The 22,201-nt window shown below is 40.4% G+C and overlaps 2 protein-coding genes across 3 annotated transcripts in view; both read left to right on the top strand.

Annotated features, from left to right (window-relative positions):
- The first annotated feature begins 3,400 nt into the window (after positions 1 to 3,400).
- Positions 3,401 to 22,201, top strand: part of LOC139951545 (uncharacterized) — a 31,629-nt gene continuing 12,828 nt past the window's right edge. The window contains exons 1-4 of one of the 2 annotated variants that reach the window (XM_071950492.1): positions 3,401 to 3,544; positions 19,283 to 19,471; positions 19,869 to 19,985; positions 20,647 to 20,988. In XM_071950492.1, the coding sequence (XP_071806593.1) occupies positions 19,369 to 19,471; positions 19,869 to 19,985; positions 20,647 to 20,988 (562 nt within the window). In that variant the 5' untranslated portion in view covers positions 3,401 to 3,544; positions 19,283 to 19,368. Of the gene's footprint in view, positions 3,545 to 17,835; positions 18,208 to 19,282; positions 19,472 to 19,868; positions 19,986 to 20,646; positions 20,989 to 22,201 lie in introns of those variants that run through there. The other variant, XM_071950487.1, reaches the window with a different exon arrangement.
- Positions 10,605 to 15,737, top strand: LOC139951557 (uncharacterized). Its single transcript, XM_071950504.1, has 2 exons — positions 10,605 to 10,752; positions 11,714 to 15,737. The coding sequence occupies exon 2, from the start codon at positions 11,819 to 11,821 to the stop codon at positions 13,877 to 13,879; it is 2,061 nt and encodes a 686-aa protein (XP_071806605.1). The 5' UTR covers positions 10,605 to 10,752; positions 11,714 to 11,818; the 3' UTR covers positions 13,880 to 15,737.

Genomic DNA, 22,201 nt, shown 5'->3' with positions numbered 1-22,201 from the left:
CTTGTATGTAGAAATGCCTAAAATACCAAACTTTTTGCATTTACAAGTGCAAATAACTAGTGGAGCCTTACATGTTTCTAAGTTTTGGTCAAGGGAGAGGAGACTCTTTGCTTGGCAAATAAAACCACACAATTTTTATCTAGGGACTGTTTACATCGCGCACAGAGAGGTAAAAGATTTGCCACGATTTTAGGGACACCTTGAAAACAGGACCTCCTACGATATATTATAACTTGTGCAATTTTGCATTTTAATATTAATATAACGGTTGCTGTGTAAAAAGTGTAACTAAGTGTAGACTGTAGAGTAGAGTGTAGGCACTACAATATTAATAGGATTGTAAATGTTATGCATTTTTATATTAAAGGAACACATTGCCTTGGATCGGTCGAGTTGGTCTTTGAAAAGCATTTTGTGACCGTTTATTATAAAATGCATATGGTTAGAAAGATGATGTAAAAGTAGAATACAATGATCTACACAAATATGCCTCGAAATTGCGTGGTTTTCTTTTTACCTCGTCCAATAACACGGTCGGCCATTTATGGGAGTCAAAATTTTGACTCCCATAAATGGCCGACCGTGATAATTCGCGACGTAAAAAGAAAACCGTGCAATTTTGAGAGATACTTGTGTAGATCATTATATTCTACTTTTAAAACATCTTTCTAACCATATTATACATTTCATAACAAACGGTTTCAAACGCTTTTTACAGACCAGGTAAAAGAGAGGTAAAAGATTTGCCACGATTTTAGGGACACCTTGAAAACAGGACCTCCTACGATATATTATAACTTGTGCAATTTTGCATTTTAATATTAATATAACGGTTGCTGTGTAAAAAGTGTAACTAAGTGTAGACTGTAGAGTAGAGTGTAGGCACTACAATATTAATAGGATTGTAAATGTTATGCATTTTTATATTAAAGGAACACATTGCCTTGGATCGGTCGAGTTGGTCTTTGAAAAGCATTTTGTGACCGTTTATTATAAAATGCATATGGTTAGAAAGATGATGTAAAAGTAGAATACAATGATCTACACAAATATGCCTCGAAATTGCGTGGTTTTCTTTTTACCTCGTCCAATAACACGGTCGGCCATTTATGGGAGTCAAAATTTTGACTCCCATAAATGGCCGACCGTGATAATTCGCGACGTAAAAAGAAAACCGTGCAATTTTGAGAGATACTTGTGTGGATCATTATATTCTACTTTTAAAACATCTTTCTAACCATATTATACATTTCATAACAAACGGTTTCAAACGCTTTTTACAGACCAACTCGTCCGATCCAAGGCAACGTGTTCCTTTAAACTTGACGAATAAACCATTCAATTCAATTCAATACAATTCAAGGATTTAGTTTCAGTAACCAAATAAATCATAATTTATACCCTGTTTCAGCTGTCTCGTCGCGAGTTGTCCGGACGGTCGAGTTGTCCGAACGGTCGAGTTGTCCGAACGGTCGAGTTGTCCGACGGACGAGTTGATTGACATTAAATGTAAGAGGCCATGGCCAAAAAACTTGCTCCATATTCGAGGCAAGTAAAGCTTTTTCAAACGAAATTCATGTTCAAAATAGATTCTTCAACTGACCTTTTTCCCATGTAGAAGAAAACTTGGACGCCATCTTCGCCTGGTGAATCACGAAATTCCAAGCCAAAACGTAGTCACATTTCGTCCTTCATGGTCAGTGGTGGCACTCTTGTTTTGTCATCGTTGACAATAATTTACATATAAATAATGGAGGAAGGCAAAATCAAACCGCGCGCGCCAAATCATCATCGGATAGACGAAGTCTAGAACCGGAATTTAAACAAGACAAAACGGAATTCACCAACAACAGTGGAAATCCCTAGTTCAATGTAAAAACCCAACTAACAAACGAGTTTCTTTTGGTCGAACTATTTATGAGGTCGTTTTTCACTCTCACACTCTCTTTTAGAAAAATACAAGGCGCCTCCCGCCTGATGTAGTTACTGCACTAAAAGCCTATAAAGACGTCTAGGATCTGTGCAAGACCGCGGGAACAGACGACTGTTCTTTGAAAAAGAACGTACTGAATATTGAAGAATTTATAAATCTCAAGGCCTACTGAAACACTAATGTGTGAGATAATTAACTAAGCTAAAGAAAAAAATGTACTAAAACAGTCAAATGAAGAAACCAAATGTCATAAAATAGCATTTATTTACTCGTTTTCCACTTCAAAAAAATGGGGGACGTGTCATGCACCAAACCACCACCATCAGCTGCATACAAAAATGTGCTGTTTCCCTAACTTTGCCTATTGGTAGTGTTAGTGATATGCAGCGTTGGAACCGGGAAGGGGGAATCAGTTCACAAAACGGATTTCTTACATAAAATTCTACATTTTTACACTCAAACAAAACGTTCACTTATGAGAACGAAGAAATTAGTCAAACTCTGATCTTTACAGCAGTTTGAATAATCACCGTACCTATGTGCCTAAATTCATAAAGCTGTTAAGCAGGGGAAAAAAACCTGCTTAACGAATGCATTTGATCAGTAACAAGTTAGGCTTCAAATTGATGGGCCCCGGCCGCGAGATTGTTTGTTCCCAAACGACATTGCAATATTTGTTTCCCCTTTCCGTAAAAATTGGCTATTTCCGTCAAAATTACGTCATAATGAAATTGGCCTGCTCTTTTCAAATCATTGCAATGTCGTTTGGGGGAAACAAATTAGCGCCCCGGCAATGACTCTGCAGGTTTTACAGTGTTGTCATTGTTTTGTTACCTTAATAATGAAAGAATACAAACCATTCTTATAAATTAATGTTATTTATACTTACAAACTTCTCATCAATCACTCCCCACAAATGGGTGTTATTTGTAGCTTGGCCCAATTTCATGGCTCTACAAAGCTAACACAGGCAAAATTTTAGGTTGGTTTTCCAAAAATAAACATACAACCGCACAGCAAAAGCAGGGTGTGTGCATCCAGCACAAGATCTCAGCAGAAGTACCGTGTTGTTCACATCCTACCAAACTCAATTGCTGTACCCCCATATTGCCACCTATTAGCATAAACTGTATTCCCCTCATACATCACACCAGCACACATCTCTTTCTTATTCAAACTATATACTTTGGTCTATGCAATGAAGTTACCGCGCCCTGATTTGTATGGTCTCAGGTTTAGGGTCCAGTAACTTCATTGCATATTCAAGGAAGTTTGAATAAGAAAGAGGTTTGTGCTGGTGTGATGTGTGAGGGAATACAGTGTATGCTAATGGGATGTCAATATAGGGGGTAGAGCAATTGAGTTTGGTGGGATGTGAACACAGTCCTTCGGTGAGCTTGTGCTGGATGCACACACCCCGTTATTTGCTGTGCGGTTGTATGATTTTTTGGAGACCACAGTTTTTCAAAGAAATATATTGGAAAACCAACCTATTTTTTTTCGGTGCTAGCTTTGCAAGCTTAATCATCATTTTATCAGCTGTTGTAGACTTTTAGCCTCATTCTAACCAGCTTGGAAAGGAAGACAGGTTGGAGGACACATCTGCTATCCGTGAGTAATTTCTTTAGAATCACCCTCGATATTGCCACACTGATTGACAATATTTTCACAAATAATCTAGCCAATTGATTAATGAGAGTGACCATCATCTTAGCGTGATATTCCATCATGGGACTTTGCCGAGTAGTAAAGTAGAAGTTGTCTTCCTCTGTCTGTTGTCACTACCCCGCTCCCCCAGTTCAAATCCACTCTTAATCTACTGTGACCAGCCAGACTAATAATTATTGTCTTATTTTCCATGCACATAATATAGGGCGACGATGCACTTGCGATCGCGACGCACCACCAGGGCCCAATTTCATAGAGCTGCTAAGCACACAAATTTGCTTAGCATGAAATTTCATCCTTGATAAAAACGGGATTACCAACAAAATTTCCATTTGTTTCATAATGCTTGTACTGGTCTTCAGCTGTTGTTTGCTTATCCTAAAAATCTTATCTTAAATGCCTCTCATCGGCATCGGCAAGATTCCAAATTGGTTTACTACCGAACACATCTTGGTTCCAGATTTGTTCATTGGATCTAGCTATACCTTGAGAAGTCTTAAAGGCAGTGGACACTATTGGTAATTACTCAAAATAAAATTATCAGCATAAAACCCCACTTGGTAACGAATAATGGGGAGAGGTTGATAGTATAAAACATTGTGAGAAACGGCTGCCTCTAACGTAGTTTTCGAGAAAGAAGTATCCACGAATTTGATTTTGAGACCTCAGAATTAGATTTTGAGGTCTCGAAATCAAGCATCTGAATGCACACAACTTCGTGTGACAAGGGTGTTTTTTCTTTCATACTCTCGCAACTCCGACGACCAATCGAGCTCAAATTCTCAGGTTTGTTATTTATGCATAAATGTTGAGATATACAGCAAGTGGGAAGACTGGTCTTTAACAATTACCGATTGTGTTCAGTGTCTTTAAAGGGTCTTTTATATGTAACTTTTGTAGGACAAAAACACAATGTCCACAGATTTACACTAAACTTGCACAGTTTGAAGATATAAATGATATAAATGATAGTAGAAAGCTTCCCTGAAAATATTACGTGCTGAGGTGCTGTAGTTTTTGGGAAATGAGTAAAACAATGGCATGAAAATAATTTTCGTCTCATGAGACGAAAATTATTTTAATCATTTACAAACGTATTTTCATGACATTTTTTTCCCCCATTTCTCAAAAAACTACAGCACCTCAGTAAGTAATATTTGAAGGGAAGCTTTCTACTATCATTATCTTCAAACCCTGTAAGTTTAATGTAAATCTAAGGAGATTTTGAAAAGGTACCCAAATCCTTTAAGGTGATACAATAACTTGGCTTAAGATTTATTCATTGATATAGTTAAATCTGAAAAATCAATGAATAAATCTTAAGTCAAATTTTTGACTCCCATAAATGGCAGACCGTGTTAGTTCGCAAAGGAAAAGGAAAACCACGCAACTTCGAGGCAAATTTGTGTGAATCATTGTATTCTACTGTTAAAACATCTTTCCAATCATATTATGCATTTTATAACAAAAGTTTACAAACGCTTTTTATAAACCAACTTTAATGATTACTTGTTAACGAAATAGCTGGCAACCTCCCTCCATCAGACACTTTGTTTGGCTCTTTTCTTGGTGACAGATTCCTTCACATTCCTTGTGTTTAAATCCCATTACTGATCTTGAAATTGTTGATGTTATTAACAAATTCCAGGCTGGTAAGGCTCCAGGTTGGGACGGTGTAACCTCTGTTGCTATCAAGCAAGCAAGGAATGCCCTTGCTAAACCTTTAGCCATGGTCTTCAATAAGTCCATTTCTTCTGGTATTTTTTTCCGGATTGTTTAAAAACAGGGAAAGTAGTGCCTATCCACAAAGGTAACAGAAGCATGAAACGTGTAATTACAGACCCATCAGCATTTTATCGATCTTTTAAAAAATCTTTGAGAAGCTCATCTTCAGCCGAGTAATGTGTTTTATAAACAAGCATGGTCTTTTATACCAATCACAATATGGCTTTCGGGCTAAATGTTCCACCGAGATGCCTATTCTAGATGTTCTCAGTGAAATCATTGATGCAACTGAAAAAAAATCATTTATCTGTGAGTGTTTTCCTGGACCTGTCCAAGGCTTTTGACACAGTCAACCATGATACACTTCTTTCCAATTTAGAGCACTTTTGTGTGCGTGGATTGGACTTGTACTGGTTCAGGAGTTACTTATAAAAAAGAAGGCAGTTTGGCTCCTATATTACTCACATCATTCCGCTGAACAAAACTATTACCTGCGGAGTTCCACAGGGAAGTGTGCTAGGGCCTTTGCCATGTATATTATTTATGTTAATGATATTTGTAATTCGTCGGATAAGCTTTCCTTTTGTTTATTTGCAGATGATACAAGTTTTTCGTACAATCATCCGAATGTTGATCAGGCCATTCAAGATTTAATTGTTGAACTTGTCAAAGACCAATATTATTACAAGATGCTCCTTTTATTTTAAGTAATACTATTTTATCCAAAGTGATATTCACTAAATTCCTTGGCATTCTTATTGATAAAAATCTGTCTTTGAACGATCACATTAGTAGTCTGGGTATAACTCAAGTGTCAATGAATGTTGGAGTCATGAGCAGACTAAAGTGGTTTCTACCCAAACACATTTGTGTAATACTTTATAACTCCTCTGTATTTCCTTATTTTAATTACGCTTCTCTTTTCTGGGGTTCTTCTACGTTGTAATAAATTGTTTTTGTTTTAGGAAAAAAGCAATTCGTATTATTTATGATGCAGGTATCTGGAACATACTTCCCCATTGTTTGCCACATCAAGTATCTTAAAACTTGGCGATATTCAATCTCTTAATTTAGCAAATTTTATTTCTAAACATTCTCTTAATTGGTTACCACTTAAACTTCAAGGCTTCTTTTTAGCTAGTGCTTCAGTTCACACTCATCAGACCCCTGGTTTAGCCAAAGGGAATCTTTTTGTTAAACAACTAGTCGAACAGAGTTTTTTTAACAGAGTATTTTTCGTAAAGGGGTCCTTTACTGAAATAGTCTTAAAGCAGAACTTAAACAGTCAGTCAGTGTTTTTCTTTTCGGTAAAAGCTTTTAAGAAGATATTTATTGATTTATACACCACTTAATATATCTCTTTTATTTTAATACACCTATTTTTTAGTATTTTTTTATCTGTTGCCCATAGTCTCACTCCATGCATAACGTACATGTCCCTTTTGTTTGTTTGTGTACGTATTTGTACAAATTGTCCTTGTCTTTAGGGAAGAGGGGGAAACAGCTTTTGGTTCTTCTTTTCCCTACATGTTAATGTCAAACTATTTTCCATTTATTGTTCATTAACTGGATTAAGTTTTCCTTCGTACAAGTCATTATATGTTTTATGAACAATGTTATTACAATGTATTGATGTTGACATGATGATGTATCTGAAATACAAAATAAAATAAATTCGTTTATTCAAGAAGTTTTTCATTATAAAAACCCATCTATAGTTTGAAATCTTGGTTCGCAATTGATTTACTTGGAAGTTTTGGTGAATTTTTTGTGGAAAATTATCTCCCTTGTGAAGTTAAGTGTAATTTCAAAGATATGTGTCTATATAGATAAGTGTATCTCCCGTTTTGTAAACTAATTATTGGGGAAAAGTTTCCGTATGGCGCCACCACTTTTTCATTCGATATGAAATAATATAGTATCTAATGTACCTCAATGAGATATCCCTTTTTGTAAAAATTTGTGAAAAAGTGATAGCGTCGTACGGAAAATTATCCAACTAGGGCATAAGTTTGGCTAATGAATGTCTCAGATGGCCCGTATTTGGAGTGTGAAGTTGCGACGCTAAAGGCCGTCCGGGAACTGCTGGTCCAGAAGTGACATAATTGATGTGCTAGAAGGTAGGGCCTAGCATGAAACTAGCATAAACGCTACTAAGCGAACGTAAGACTTATAATATGACGTATAACGTAAGCTGCACTGAAATTGTCTTAGTAAAGTAACTGGCCCTAAACTCCATTCAGTGGCTCTGATGAATGACAGACGATCTGGCCAGTGCACATTGCACGCAATGTCCGCTTTACACTGGTGTCGCATGCAATTATGTCCGCAATAATGTCCGCCGGACGGTTTTGCATATGCAATTGTGTCCACCCGGACACATTTGCATATGCAGTTGTGTCCGCCCCCGTGCAAAACCGTCCTTGCAGCAAATCAAACGCCCTTCAACGGAACACGTTCGCCATTTTGTTTACAAGCTAAGTGCATGTCATGAATGACATTGGAAATGTTCGGCCGTTGGGCATGCGCGGCAATCATAAAATAGGCCTAAGTGAATATTCATATACGTACGTAGGTTCAGTGCAAGCACGCTCGCTTACGCGCGCACATGTCCGCCGGACGGTTTTTGCATAGCCCCGGATACAATTGCATATGCAAAAGTGTCCCGAGCGGACAGTATAGCATGGCGGACACAATTGCATCTGACACCGGCGATTGGCTCAATTACATTGTTTGGTAATATTCTACTAAAGGGCAAGTTAGGCACCAGAATGAGGGCTTTTTAATTAACCTATACACGTTTAGGAGCAATTAGAGAAAATGGCTGAGAGGAGTATATCGCATGGGTTGTGCCATAATTGAGGAGATAAAAAAAAATTATTTAGTTATGACTTACCACTTTTGTGATTTGAAAATACATTTTGAAAAAGTACAGTCCATTTATGCAGATGCTCTTTTTTTACAAGCGCTAAGTAAGAATCATGACAGAAAATTACAAAACCATGACTCGTTTTGTGATACTATTAATGAAGGGATAAGTTTATACCTTGCCAGGGATATGGATGTATACTGTTATTAATTACATGTGCTATTCAATTTCATTAATTTTTGATTGCAGAATGGGTTTTTGCTAACAAAACAGTTGCTGGCAGTGTAAGCACTTTATGTAATCCACCACAAACATAAAAACTCGTAGAAGTTTAAGATCGATCGGTATTCTGGGTCACGAGAGAATAGTGAAAAGCCGATTACAACATGTTTATTTCAAGTACCATACTTTCCTGATGTCCTTCCTTCTGGAATTGACACATTGGTTCTCGTGAAAAGATCAAGTTCTATGTTTCATGCAGAGGGGAGCAAGTGTCACAAACGTGACATTCTTTTATTTTTATTTCCCCACTAATTTTCCCAAAATTGAATTTACAATGTCAATATTTCTTGAAAAATCTATGTCACACAATATAAGAGTAGAATGAGACTTCAAACTGAAGTGATAGATACAGTCTTGAACAAAGTATAAACAAAATATATGAACAAAATATATGAACAAAAAAGTTGAACAAAATATATGAACAAAATATTTTGTTGTGGTCAAAAGCTTTACTTGTTCAGTAGCGTTAAATAATTGTAAGAGTTTTTGGTCTTTTGTTACGAAACTGTTGCTTTTATATGACCACATTACTTAACAATTCAAGAAAGAAGCACATTTTCTTCAAAGGCCAAGTTTGAAAGCTTTACCACCTTCAAGTTTGGTTTCACAGTTGACCAACTTTAAATCACTTTTGTTTCTAAATATACCTAAATGTCAATGAATGCTATACAGTTGAAGTTAATTGCCCTGTCAAGGGGCTGGCGTAAGCCCATGATCATTAAGTTCGTCTGACTGCACGGGAGAAGCTTGATTTATTAATGTGGCTGGATTTTTTGGAACATTTTAATGGCGTGTCGCCAGCTCGCAGTGGTTGGCAGTCAAAATGACAATATCGGGCAGTTCACTGACGCATCAGCTAGCATTGGTTTTGATGGGAAGTGGTTTCAAGGGCACTGGTTTCAAGGTCTTTTAAAAAACCACGTCTCGGCTTTGGATTCGGCTTCATGCCCCGTCTTCTCGTCTGAAACCCCGGACGCGTATACGCAAACCATAATATTGTCAAAGAACCGCCGGGCCAAGCTAGCCTGAGCCGAATCCAAAGCCAAAAGCCACTCGTTTCGAACAAGGCCTACACCCGTTCCAGATGAAAAGTTCGATGTCTGAATTGAAACAGTTAGGAGCGACTAGACGCGCTAGAAGTCGAAAGATCGACTGTTGCCTTGGTTTCAGACGTCGATCTTGTCATATTAGCCGAATCTAATGTAAATTTTATGTTAAGTTGGCCTGTCTGAAACCAAAATTTAATTGGGTCGACCAGAGTCGCTCCAAATCTATTTGTCTCGGCGCGACTCACTGGAGCGCCTGTCTTAACCAGGTGTTAGTGGCTCAGAAGCAGTCGATTGCGTTCCGAGTTGTTGCAGTGTATTGTTTTTGTGTTTTGTTTGCAAAAATTAAGTGTCTTTTTTAAAAGCACAAATGTTGTTTCGGGCAGTACATGTCCGAGGCGTTCATAACGATGTTGCTGGTTCCCCCTCTCTCGCTTTCAGGTCCCCAGATTTCAAACAGTCAATGACACCTCTGTCCAGTTTGCCCACGATGTGGTAGGAGGTGAGATTACTCGTTTATTAGATTCAAGCCCTAGTACCATGGCAAGCACTCATAAAACTCATCAGGGCCCAACTGCATAGAGCTGCTTAGCACAAAAAACTTGCTTAGCATGAAATTTCCTCCTTGATAAAAACAAGATTACCAACCAAATTTTAATTACGTTGCATATTGCTTGTCACTGGCATTCAGCTGTTGTTTGCTTGTCCTGAAAATCACGTAGAAATTTGGTTGGTAATCCTGTTTTTTAGGAAGAAATTTCATGCTAAGCAAATTTTTGTGCTGGCATGCTTTTTGTGCCTTCCATCTAGGTTCTTTATGTCTGCTTCCATCCAACGGCGGTGCAGTTTAGTGAGATCATTCATTTAAATTGCACTTTTACGCGTGCGTACTAACACTTTGGTTGGCAAAATGATGGAACATCGCGCCTTTTTGTTTGAGGATTATGGTGGCGTGGCGCAGACGCGTTTGTGCGTCTGCTTGTAGTGCACATCTCTATGGCGTGCAGCGCTTGCGCGTACATGCGCGGGAATTTTGTTCCTCGAACAACTTGTGTGTATCCGTCACAGAACAAGACAGCAGCACAGTGCGTTGGTCTTTTTGAAATTAATTTTAAATTTTGACTTTAAATTTGGCACGGAAAAGTCTATCTATGCCTAGCCTTCGACGACGAAACAACTGGCAGTCGAAATCGTCCTCAGTGTTCTACTCTCATCTACGTACAATCACTGTAAGTTTTATTTTACCATTGAGGCTGACAATAACTGTGTTCCGTGTGGCGTGATTTATTTGCTTCATCCTTTCGGTAAAACATTTCAAACATTTTGTGAATGTAGCTGTTAGTACTTAAGTAGGCCTATTACATAACTTGTAATAATATGCAGTAACTAGAGACAAAGCTAAGCCCTAAGGTAAGGCTGTTGGCTATTTTAAATATTTCTGACACTTGGTAATTACTCAAAATAATTATTAGTATAAAACCTTACTTGGTAACGAGTAATGGGGAGAGGTTGATAGTATAAAACATTGTGAGAAACTGCTCCATCTGAAGTAACGTAGTTTTCGAGAAAGAAGTAATTTTCGAAAAAGGTCTCGAAATCCAGCATCTGAAAGCACACAACCTCGTGTGACAAGGGTGTTCTTTTCTTTCATTATTATCTCGCAACTGCGACGACCAATTGAGCTCAAACTTTAACAGGTTTGTTATTTTATACATATGTTGACTTTCACCAAGTGAGAAGACTGGTCTATTGACAATATCATTAGTGTCCACTGTCTTTAAGGCTGACAATATTGATGCCCATGCGGCGTGATTTATTTGCTTCATCCTTTCGTAGTTAATTACATATTTCAAACATGTTCTGCATCTAGCTAATAATAGTAGGTCTAGTCCATTTCCATTACTTGAAGATAGGATCTTGTAATGTGCAGTAAATATAAGAGACAAAACTAAGGCTGTTGGCTATTTTAAATTTCCTGAAACACAGATTATACAATCTGTTGGCCTAACTTAAAGACAAAAAAAAACATTGAGAAGACGTCAGGAGATCAATTTGGCATTTATAAGAGTTTAAAGGAAAATAACTTCTTCTTTTTTTCTTCCGCCTGGGCAAACCTGACTAAAACATAAAGACAGAAAAAAACCAAGAGTTTCAAGAAAAATATTTAGTTTTTCTTTGACTTATTTATAGGCAAACGTGACTTTCCTGGGTGATAAAGAAATCCATGATAGAAGAGACTAATCAAGTTGGTGACGTTTGAAGGAAACTGGCCTGTCTTTTGTGGATCGGTTTAAGATGGTTGACAATCCCCCAAGCGACCAGCCTCTTGTGACATTGTCCGTCCAGGTGACTGACGGTGGCAACCTGTCTATTTCAGAGGATGTGAACCACAGACCACCAAGTGCTCCCAAAAAACCCAGGGTGAGTCAGGCATCAGGAGGCCAGTCACCTAGAAGCTCCAAGCAGTATAAAAGAGCAGCATCTTCACGGAACAGAGCCCGTGCACTCTCCCGCCGCATTAAGCCCAAAAATGACCCACAGACTATTTCAAGCAGTGGTCCGGAGAAGAACTACCGTACCGTACATTTCACTTTGGGCTCCACAAGGGTACTCAAAGAGAGCTGGTTTATGGATGGCTCGACCCAGGTAGAGCTGAAACCGCTAGGGTTACTGGATGAGCATGTACCACCGGTCTACGGTTGCATTGATAGCAGGGGCGAGCTGCGACTGTCCATGGGCAACTACAATCAGAATTCGTTGGGCAGAATGGCGAGTATGGTAGCGGCGATGGGTCTCGAGGAGAAGAATCCAGAGACGGTTGGTGACAAGCAGCAACCGAAGCGAGTGGTTCTGATGGGCGGGAAGACGTGGCCAACTTTTCCAGTTGCTGTGACTATTGTTGCTGATGATGAGCCGCCACCACAGTCTGCAGCCGACCCGTCGAAAGGGGTGCCGTCTGCTGCAGCTTCCACGCCTGGTGTTGGAGATCCTGAACGGTACAGCCGAGTCCAACAAACTCACAACCCCAGACCGAACGTCCAACAAACTCACAACCCCAGACCCAAAGTCCAACAAACCCCCAACCCAAGACCGACCGGGCAGATGCTCCAAGCTAACCCTAACCCAGTAGCCCCACCCATGGCTCACACAACGGGCGTTTACCTCACACCAGGACCGTGTGGAGTTCGAACCCAGCACCAATATGTTGAACTCAGGTCAGCCATTTATCCCGTACCACCAAATAAAGCTGTCGCCTTGGTCGCCGAAAATGAGAACAACAGTTCATCCAATGTGACTCCGGACATTCAACAAGCAGAGAGCGTGAAGCTGCCGAGAGCAGATACCGAAGACACCCGTTACACGTCGACAGAGTCTTTATGCAGCATTGATTTACCGGAGGGGAGACTTTACATTGCCGAGCAGACGGGCGGCGATTCCTCACCGCAGATCGGCTCATTCCCAGGGCGACTTCTCGCAGACAAGAACTACCCACCACCCAAACAGATCCAAGAAATACAAATGGGGCAAGACCAAAACCAACCTGTCTCGGCCAACATTCAACAGGCTGCAGAAATTGAACCAAAGACGGGACACGACGCACACCAAAACCAACATGTCTTGAATCTACAGGCTGGAGAAGAAACTGCAGCGAAGACGGGGCGCGAAGCAAACCAAAACCAACCTGTCTTGAACATCCAAAATGCCGCAGAAAATGCAGCAAAGACGAGGCACAACACACACCAAAACCAACCTGCCCTGAACGTCCAACAGGCCGCAGAAATTGCAGCAGAGACGAGGCTCAACACACACCAAAACCAACCTGCCCTGAACATCCAACAGGCCGCAGAAATTGCAGCAGAGACGGGGCACAACCACCAAAACCTACCTGCCCCGAACATCCAACAGGCAGCAGAAATTGCAGCAGAGTCGGGGCACAATGTACACCAAAACCAACCTGCCCTGAACATCCAACAGGCCGCAGAAATTGCAGCAGAGTCGGGGCACAATGTACACCAAAACCAACCTGCCCTGAACATCCAACAGGCAGCAGAAATCACCCCAAAGACTGCCGGTCTCGGTACTGAGTTAACCCACAGAAATAACACCACTCTCTGCCTAGCTGCTGACAAGATGGACCTCCCTTCTGAGACCAACTCTTTGGAAAAGAACTTTGATCCCCTACACACTTCGGATGCACCACCGCCAGATTTTGGCGGGAAGGCAACCCCTAATGCCGCGTCGAGCAGCGGACCTGGAGCAGACAGCATGGATGAATTCTTAAAGTATTTACAGCATCTGAACACTGTTATGGAAACTGTTATGGCCGGAGGCACTGGTGAGCCAATGCCAGAGTGAAACATTGGGTGCGTTCGTTTAGCTTCCCTTGGTCATCCCCGGTCGGCCCCGGTGCGTTCGAATAGCTTTTGACATCATTCCAGGGGCTCACCCAGGTCAGCCCCAGCCCCAGTGCCCTGCTTGGGGGCTGGCCCCAGGTAAACGACGTCACTACAAGACCGGTGAGTGGTCGTTCGTTTAGCTCTTGTCAGGGGCTCACCCGAGTGAGCACCGCGGGGTAGACCCAGGGAAGCTAAACGAACGCACCCTATAACTGCTCATAATACTGAACTTGAGTCCAAGTTTACAAGCACTGGACTCTATTGGTTATAACTCAAAGTTAATTAGCATAACAACTTTCTTGGTAACGAGTTGTTTCTCACGGATAGCTGTTGATAGTACAAAACATTGTAAGAAACAACTCCCTCTGATTTTTTTTTAAATAGAAGTATAATATTTCTCACTCTGATAAAAGATCTGCAACTTCGATGACCAATTACGTGCAAATTTTCACAGATTTGTAATTGTGTGCATAGGGGTGTTGGAATACTGGTCTGACCAAATTACCTTTCGGGTGGCCAAGTAGTTACGATACGTCCAATACAGCTAAACATTACCGAGTTTCTGACTATGAACCTTTTTGAAACCAAAACTTTGGATTAGGTTCCACCGGAGATGCTACCTTTTAAAAGGTAACAACGTTTTTTTTGAGAGAGCGCTGGAAACCTGGAGCGGTACTGCCAGAAGAATAATCCGTAATTGGAACAAAATCTGATACACATTTCACGCATAAAACGGTTCTCATGATTGAAATGCTTTGTAATCCCTCTTCTCTTGAACAAAAAGGTCATTTGAAGAGAATCGGTTCTGAAATTTATTATCAATAGGCAAATACGCCGTGCTTCTCACAAAATAAGTTTTGTTCGCTAAGTTGTTTAGCATCCTAAGCCAGACTCGAAGCGTACATTTTCGTTTGGGAAAATTTGTCTATTGTGGCCCCGAGTCTCGTTCAATTTCATGAGAAAGGTTTTTTTGTATGTTATCCAGCGCGTCCTATAGAAACAGGGGCCTCCCATGATTTTTTTTTTTTTATGTTTATTTTTCCAAACAAGTTTTCTCTTTGAATTAAAAAAAATAAAATGTTTTCTTCCGCCTGTGATTTTTTTAAAAGTTTACTCCGCTAATGCAGTGGACACTATTGGTAATTACCCAAAATAGTTATTAGCATAAAACCTTACTTGGTGACGAGTAATGGGGAGAGGTTGATACTATAAAACATTGTGAGAAACGGCTATTTTTTTTTAGAAAGAAGTAATTTTCCACGAATTTGATTTCGGGACCTCAAGTTTAGAATTTGAGGTCTTAAAATCAAACATCTGAAAGCACACAACTCCGTGTGACAAGGGTGTTTTTTTCTTCCATTATTATCTCGCAACTTCGATGACCAAAACTGAGCTCAAATTTTCACAGGTTTGTTATTTTATGCATATCTTGAGATACACCATGGCCCAATTTCATGGCTCTGCCTACCGCCGAATTCTGCGCTTACGATCGCCATTTCCCCGCTTACGTGGAAGCGCCGAATTTCTTCGCTAGCCTAGTTAGAGCGTAGAATGCCTTGTATTGTAGCGTGGAGTACGCACGCGCGGAAGCCCAAATTTACCGCTTATTTGTGTGAAATACGCCTGCTGCCGTAAGCACAGAATTTCCTGCTTCCGTAAGCACCAATTCTGTGCTTACGAAAAGCAGAGCCACGAAATTGTGCCCAGATCTTTGACAATTACAAATAGTGTCCAGTGTCTTTAAGTTATTAACATTGTTTCCTCGTTTTGTTATTTTTATTAAAACAATTAAACATTCTACTCAACTCATAGATCAAGTATGTTCAGATTGTGTGATTTATTTATGTTCCTGAGACTAATGGGCTAGCATTTGCAGTACTTTTGTTTTCAGTTGCACCATCTTTCTCCTGTATATTGTATCATGGCGTCATGTGTTGGTAGGACAACAGGAAAAAAAAATCACAATAAAAAACTAAATGATTTTTTTTTTAATCATCTATCCAACCTTTTTACAAAGACATTTTACACTTCATTGTGTGTTGAAATCGTAAAAGTTTTGTTTTTTTCTGTTGCGAGAGATAATCCACTATTTACAGTGCCAATGCATCTTCGACATTGGAGCGACGCATATGTTTTGGTACTTTATTGAATATTCAGAAGTTAGCATTGAGTGCAAAAACAGTCAAAAATCTTTTTCAATTACTATTAAAGGAACACGTTGCCTTGGATCGGTCGAGTTGGTCTTTGAAAAGCGTTCTGTAACCGTTAATGTTGTAAAATGAATATGGTTAGTCCAAACGCTTTTAATAGACCAACTCGTCCGATCAAGGCAACGTGTTCCTTTAGACAAATTTAAATACTTTTTTGTCCTTAGACATAATGGCTACTTGATAAGATTCTGGGATATCGCAAGGCATGACAGTAAACCACCCCCAACCCCCTTGAAGCACAAACACTTCAAAACAATCTGGTTTTCCCCCATTTCAGACCAGCAATGTTTGATTTAAGGAGTAAGAAACCAATCTGTTATCTCTCGAATATTCACATATTATTATTTATTACGTATATCAGATATTTTACAGTCTCTAGTCAATCAAATCATTGCTATTATTATTATTTTGTTCACTTAAAATATCCCCCGTATTGGCACACCAGAGCATCCCAAATAGCAAACCAAATCATGTAATCTTCTATTGACTGAAGGAGAATGAAACTCATTGTAGCAGATGATAATTTTGTTTTGAAGTTTAGAGCTTGGATTATGTTTCTTAGACTCCTTTGATTGCTGGCATAATAATGCTCTCTAGTGATTTATAAACTTAAAAAATCATCAATATAAATGTTTGAGCATAACCTAAGACAGGAAACAAAGTTATTCTCAGCCTGACGAAAATACAGACCGTGAGTTAACTACAGAGCTTCTGTCCACCGGTGGAGCTTGCACAGTCTCGCGTCAAACGGGAATCAAAGTTGGGGTTCGAAAACATATGAGGGTCGACCACATAATATGACCCTACGATATTATTGTCTGTTGTAGACAAAAATCATTTTCTGCGACAGATACCGGTCTGTCGGTAGAGGGCTAGCCTTAATCAAGGCTCTCCAGTCCAGCTTGAGCCGGCCGCGACCGGCATAATGCATCTCGTGTACTAAAACTGAACATTTTTTTCCAAACTTTTCCATTCAAGTCCTGCGGAGAATGATGCCTGTTTCTTCCCAAAATTTGAATCTCAAGCGTTACTGACAGTAACGCTTCTCAGATTGTGTATTGCATTGCAGATTATTCTTCCCAGTGCTTGTATACCGCCCTCTATTGACTAGTTACAATGTGTAATCATAGAGCTGTGTGTGTAATGCAACCATGTACAAAATAAAGCATTACCACTTCGACCATAGAGTAGAGGAAGGGTCCTTTCTCTGTGCTTGGACTTAGGACTTACCATAGAGTATAAGGACAGAACGAACTCATAACAATGTGATACTTTACCACCGAAGAATCGGTCGGTAAACTCTTCGTGAATTATTGTGGTCAATTATTGTGGTAAATTGTGTACAAAGTCCACGCACAGTTATCTAGAACATAGGCTAGAAACACGAAAGTATTGCAATTAAACTCCTCCATTAATAGGGGTAGCCATTTAATGTCTGTTTCGGCGGTTTGATTTTCCTTTCAATAAAACTTTTTAAATACAGGTACTACATTATGTTTTTTTTATCTAAGAGGCATCATTTTTTCATATACTAGAGGTTAAAATAACAAATAAATACAAAAGTAAAAAACTATTTATGGTAAATGTTTTACGATCACCCCTCAATAACTGTGGTTCAGTCGAACCGGAACTAAACAACTCAACGTCATCAAAACCAGGGATTTCCCCTTAAAAAAACCGCAGCATTTTGCATGTGATGCAAAGGTTGTGACGTCGTGTAACTTCCCAAGTTTCATGACTCGAATGACCGAAAATATCATTGTTTCGAATGTGTTTAGAATGTTTAATCATTACTCATTCATAAACCAACAAGTGTAAGGAAAGTCTACGCTGGTGTAACCTGTATTTCTCGAGCCCAACGCAGACTGAACATTGACGATTTTGTTTACGAGTCGTGGTAAATTCTGTGTGGAAACTCGAAAAGTGTTGAGTGCAGTTTTAGTTTTTACTGCCTGCTTGGCACTGAGGACTTCGTTAAATATGGCGCCCGTGAGGAAATACATCCGTGATATTCCAGTATCGTGCCGGCAGGATTTGTGCCGTATGCTTGATGTGTCCTCCTTATGGGTGACTTTAGGTAAGTATGGAAAGCAGGCCTGTAATCTGTATTATTCGTATAGTTATAGTAGTATGCTTCGTTTTTGAAGAAAGGGCAAGGCAACTGTAGAATAGAAAGGAAACCCTATAATAAAACAAATATGGCCACTGGTCGTATGCTATGGCATAGGGTGTCCTTTCAAGGCTTTTTCAAACACAATAACAACCTCTACACTCGCAGGTACCCATTTATACCCCTAGGTGAAGAGAAGCAAGGACAGACACAAGTGTCCTGACCAGTGTCCCAGGGAATTCTGTCTGCCAGAGATTCGGTCCCCCTTATGGGAAATTAACATGGGCTCAAGGAGGAGGATTCAAAAGAAGGCGCTATCACAGTATCAGAAGTAGTTTGTACACATTTCGATATACGGGGGGACAGAATCTCCTGCCGCACACCGGAACTCAAACACACACACTCAGATGACTATAGCCACCAGGGCCCAATTTCGTGGCGCTGATTACCGTAAACACAGAATCGGCGCTTACGGAAGCAAGGATTCTGTGCTTACAGCAAGTGTATTTCATGGGTTATGGCAAATTTTGGCTTCTGCGCGTGCGTACTCAACGTTACTAGGCATTCTATGCTTACAAGGCTAGCGCAGAAATACGGCGCTTGCACGAAGTCGTGGGCCCTTAGCGGGGAATCGTGAACGTAAGTGCGGAATTCAGCATTAAGCAGGGCCATGAAATTGGGCCCACAACTTGAATTTTATGCTCCATAGAGAACCCAAACATGACAAACTATAACATGACTCCCTGAACAGACAACAAAAAAGAACAGTAGTATCAGCTCATTGGATGGCGTGACACTGTTTTCAGTGTAATTTTCCACAAAAATATTTGAATTTGGATTCCAGACCTCAGAATTAGATTTCAGGTCTCGAAATCAAGCATTTTCCATTGTTATCTTGCAACTTTGACGACCAATTGAGTTCAAATTTTCACAGGTTTGTTATTTTATGCCTTTGATGAGATACACCAAGTGAGAAGACTACTCTTTGACAATTACCAAAGGTGTCCAATGTCTTTAAATTTGGTATCACTCTTTTTTCCAGCTGGAAAGCTTAACTTCACCAACGACGACGTCCAGTCATTTAGGAGTGCCCTATACAGACCAGGAGATAGTAGTCCCACAAACGAAATGCTAACGGTGTGGGACTACAGTTGCCATACAATCACTGAACTCTACCATAAACTGTATGAGATGAGACACGCTAGATCCATGATGCTCTTGAAGGACTTGGGTAAGTCTAAATTAACTGATGGGGAGTACTCAGCCTGTGCTGCCAAATATGTAGCTTACTATAAAGCTTAGTCATTCACAAGAACCATCTCTGCCCTCAGAGGTACCCATTTACTCATTGATGGAGAGAAGCTATGGTTAATTGTCTTGTTTTAAAAGGACTCCAGTGTCACGACCACCGAGATTCTAACCCATACTCTGCTGAACACAAACACCAGAGCTTCAAGAGTTCGGTGCTCTTATCAGCTCGGCCAAGACACCCCAAATTATTGGCCCAGCTACACTGAACAAATCGAAAGAATTTTCTTGCTCAATTACTGAACAAAACTGCTGAGTTACACAGCACTGTAGATTTTAGATTCCTTATGAGAATTTCTCTGATTTGTTTTTGGCTGTAGTTGACCCCCGTTTTCATCATCTGATCCGAGAGATTCAAGGAGTTCAGCCGACTGAAGAAGTCAACGATGAGCCAGAGTTTCCTGGACATCCCCAACTACCCCCTCTTCCCAGCCATGGTATGAGCTAAGTATACTCAGTACTTTCCCGAGTTCTGTGAAGAGAAATCACAGGCATATTACTTGGTTGGGACCCGAACCCATGACCTTTTGCAAATCTAGAGCAGTGTCGTACCAACTAAACCACTGAGATTGCCCGGTACCTACATGTAGAGGTAGTTCGAATGGTATGTTTTAGCAGCGGATCCCTCAACGATTTAATAGATGGAAATTTGCATCGGGGTATAGAATACAATTTTGGTTTGATTATGCTAAGCAGAATATTGATTTTAACAAATTCTTGAATTGCCACTTACCTGTCAGGCAAATTAGCGCTCCTGACGATGACTAGAGCAAGCTAGTCAAAACATAGGGACCAATTCAAGAACTGACTCTGTAGTACTGCGATAGTGCAGTTAATAACAATCCTACAAACTAAAGTAGTAGTCCAAGCCAATTTGTTATACCTTATGCCAGGGTAGTAGTTAAAAAGCAGAATGGTTCTTTTCAGAACTGAGAAGTCTCCCAAACCCCCGATTATCTACTCTGCAGTAGTAGAATAAAGAAAGACAGTTCTCTAAGAACAAACTCTACCTGGCAAGCAGACACACACAGTGTTACTTACCGCAAACCAATGATTATATATAAATTAGCTCTCATTATGTATTACTGATTGTTACAGGTGCTATGGGTCGACCTTCCTACCCACAAGATTCAAAGACACCATCTTATGAGCAAACAGCCAAACCCCAAGCCACGCAGGGCTCCTGGAACGACGCATATGGTCGTCATCACAGCAATCCACGTAGAGAAAGGAAGGAGGGTCTGACGGCCAACATCAACAAGTCCTCTGAGAAGGTAAACGGTCTGGAATCGCCGTTCAAGGACTGGCAAAGGGAGCGGACTGGGTCCTCGATGAGGGTCGATAACAAGAGCAGTGGCAGGGGAGAGTGTAGTAGTGGCGGTAGTAGTGAGCTGGCTTCAATAACAGATGAAGAAGGAGTTAAAAAGACAATGGAAGACTGTAAGTTGATTTTTGTGTTTATTTTGCAAGTCGCCAGACACACAAGGCCTGAATATGTGGGCTACAAATGAACTATTTTCAGGGGCCGTTGCCACCTAGTCCTGGGCTGAAACAGGGTTACCCCCTTTATGGTCCATACGGATGTAGGCTTGGGTATTATCCATTAGAAGCCTTGCTGGTAGCGCAGAAAGCACTACCTCCCCCAACTTTACAAAGCAATTTGTTAAGTGTCTTGCTTAAACACACAAGTGTCACGACCGGGACTTGAACCCACACATCAGAAATACTAGAGCTGATCTGGTGCTTATAACTGCTACACCATGACATGGTGAAGATGGCTTCTTATAGCACTCCAAATTGGCTTTGTTGGCTTGTGCATAAAGCTGTCAACCCTCACCAGCGTGGCCCTGGTTGGATTCCCGGTGAAGGCCAATGAGAGTATAGTTGGGTTGGTTCTTAGCCCTGGTGGTCTTACACTTTCGTATTGTACTACAGTGACGTCCTGGATATCAGGGTCCATTTCTGGGGCAGAAAATTTTCAAAGCTTCATAACTCAAATCTTACCTGCAAGAAACCACTAATTTCAACAGATTCACATTCCATGGCAGCATATATATTTTTCTGCGGTGGGTTTTGATCGTCATATATTCTTCACAAATCCGTTATTTTCATGAAATCTTGCCATGCGCTTGCGTGTTAATGCTGTGCTGTACGCACGGCTGCAGACAACACTGTGAGAAAACGATCAAAACAGGAGTTTTTTAACGTTTGGAGCTGCATTATTTCACGAAAATTACGGTTTTGTGAAGAATATATGACGACCGAAACCCACCGCAGAAAAATGAATGCTGCCATAGAAAGTGAATCTGTTGAAATTAGTGGCTTGTTGCAGGTAAGATTTGAGTTATGAAGCTTTGAAAATTATCCGCCCCAGAAACGGGCCTTAATAGTGAGGACTCTGTATCTGTGTACAAAGGAAGAGTCCTTCATAGGGCTAGGTTGGTTCTCTACTCTGCCACAAGGGTTTTTATCCGGGCCATCTGGCTTTTCTTCCATACAGAAAAATCAAACCCTTTCGATCTCAGGTTGTGCTCCGGGGTCATTATGGGTATGTGTGGCCGGCGACCAAAGGCACCTTTGCATGCCTGCGGCGCGAACACATTGTAGCCGCGACTTTCGACATTCAGCTTGCCAGCTTTGAGTGAGGGTGGTT

Source organism: Asterias amurensis, chromosome 2, assembly GCF_032118995.1.
Source record: "Asterias amurensis chromosome 2, ASM3211899v1".
Lineage (NCBI taxonomy): Eukaryota > Metazoa > Echinodermata > Asteroidea > Forcipulatida > Asteriidae > Asterias > Asterias amurensis.
The sequence above is the reverse complement of the archived record's forward strand: the minus strand, read 5'-3'. Positions and strand labels throughout refer to the sequence as shown.

What these genes read in the sequence shown, in the direction of transcription:
- LOC139951557 (XM_071950504.1), top strand. Translation starts at nt 11,819, where the DNA reads ATGGTTGACAATCCCCCAAGCGACCAGCCTCTTGTGACATTGTCCGTC.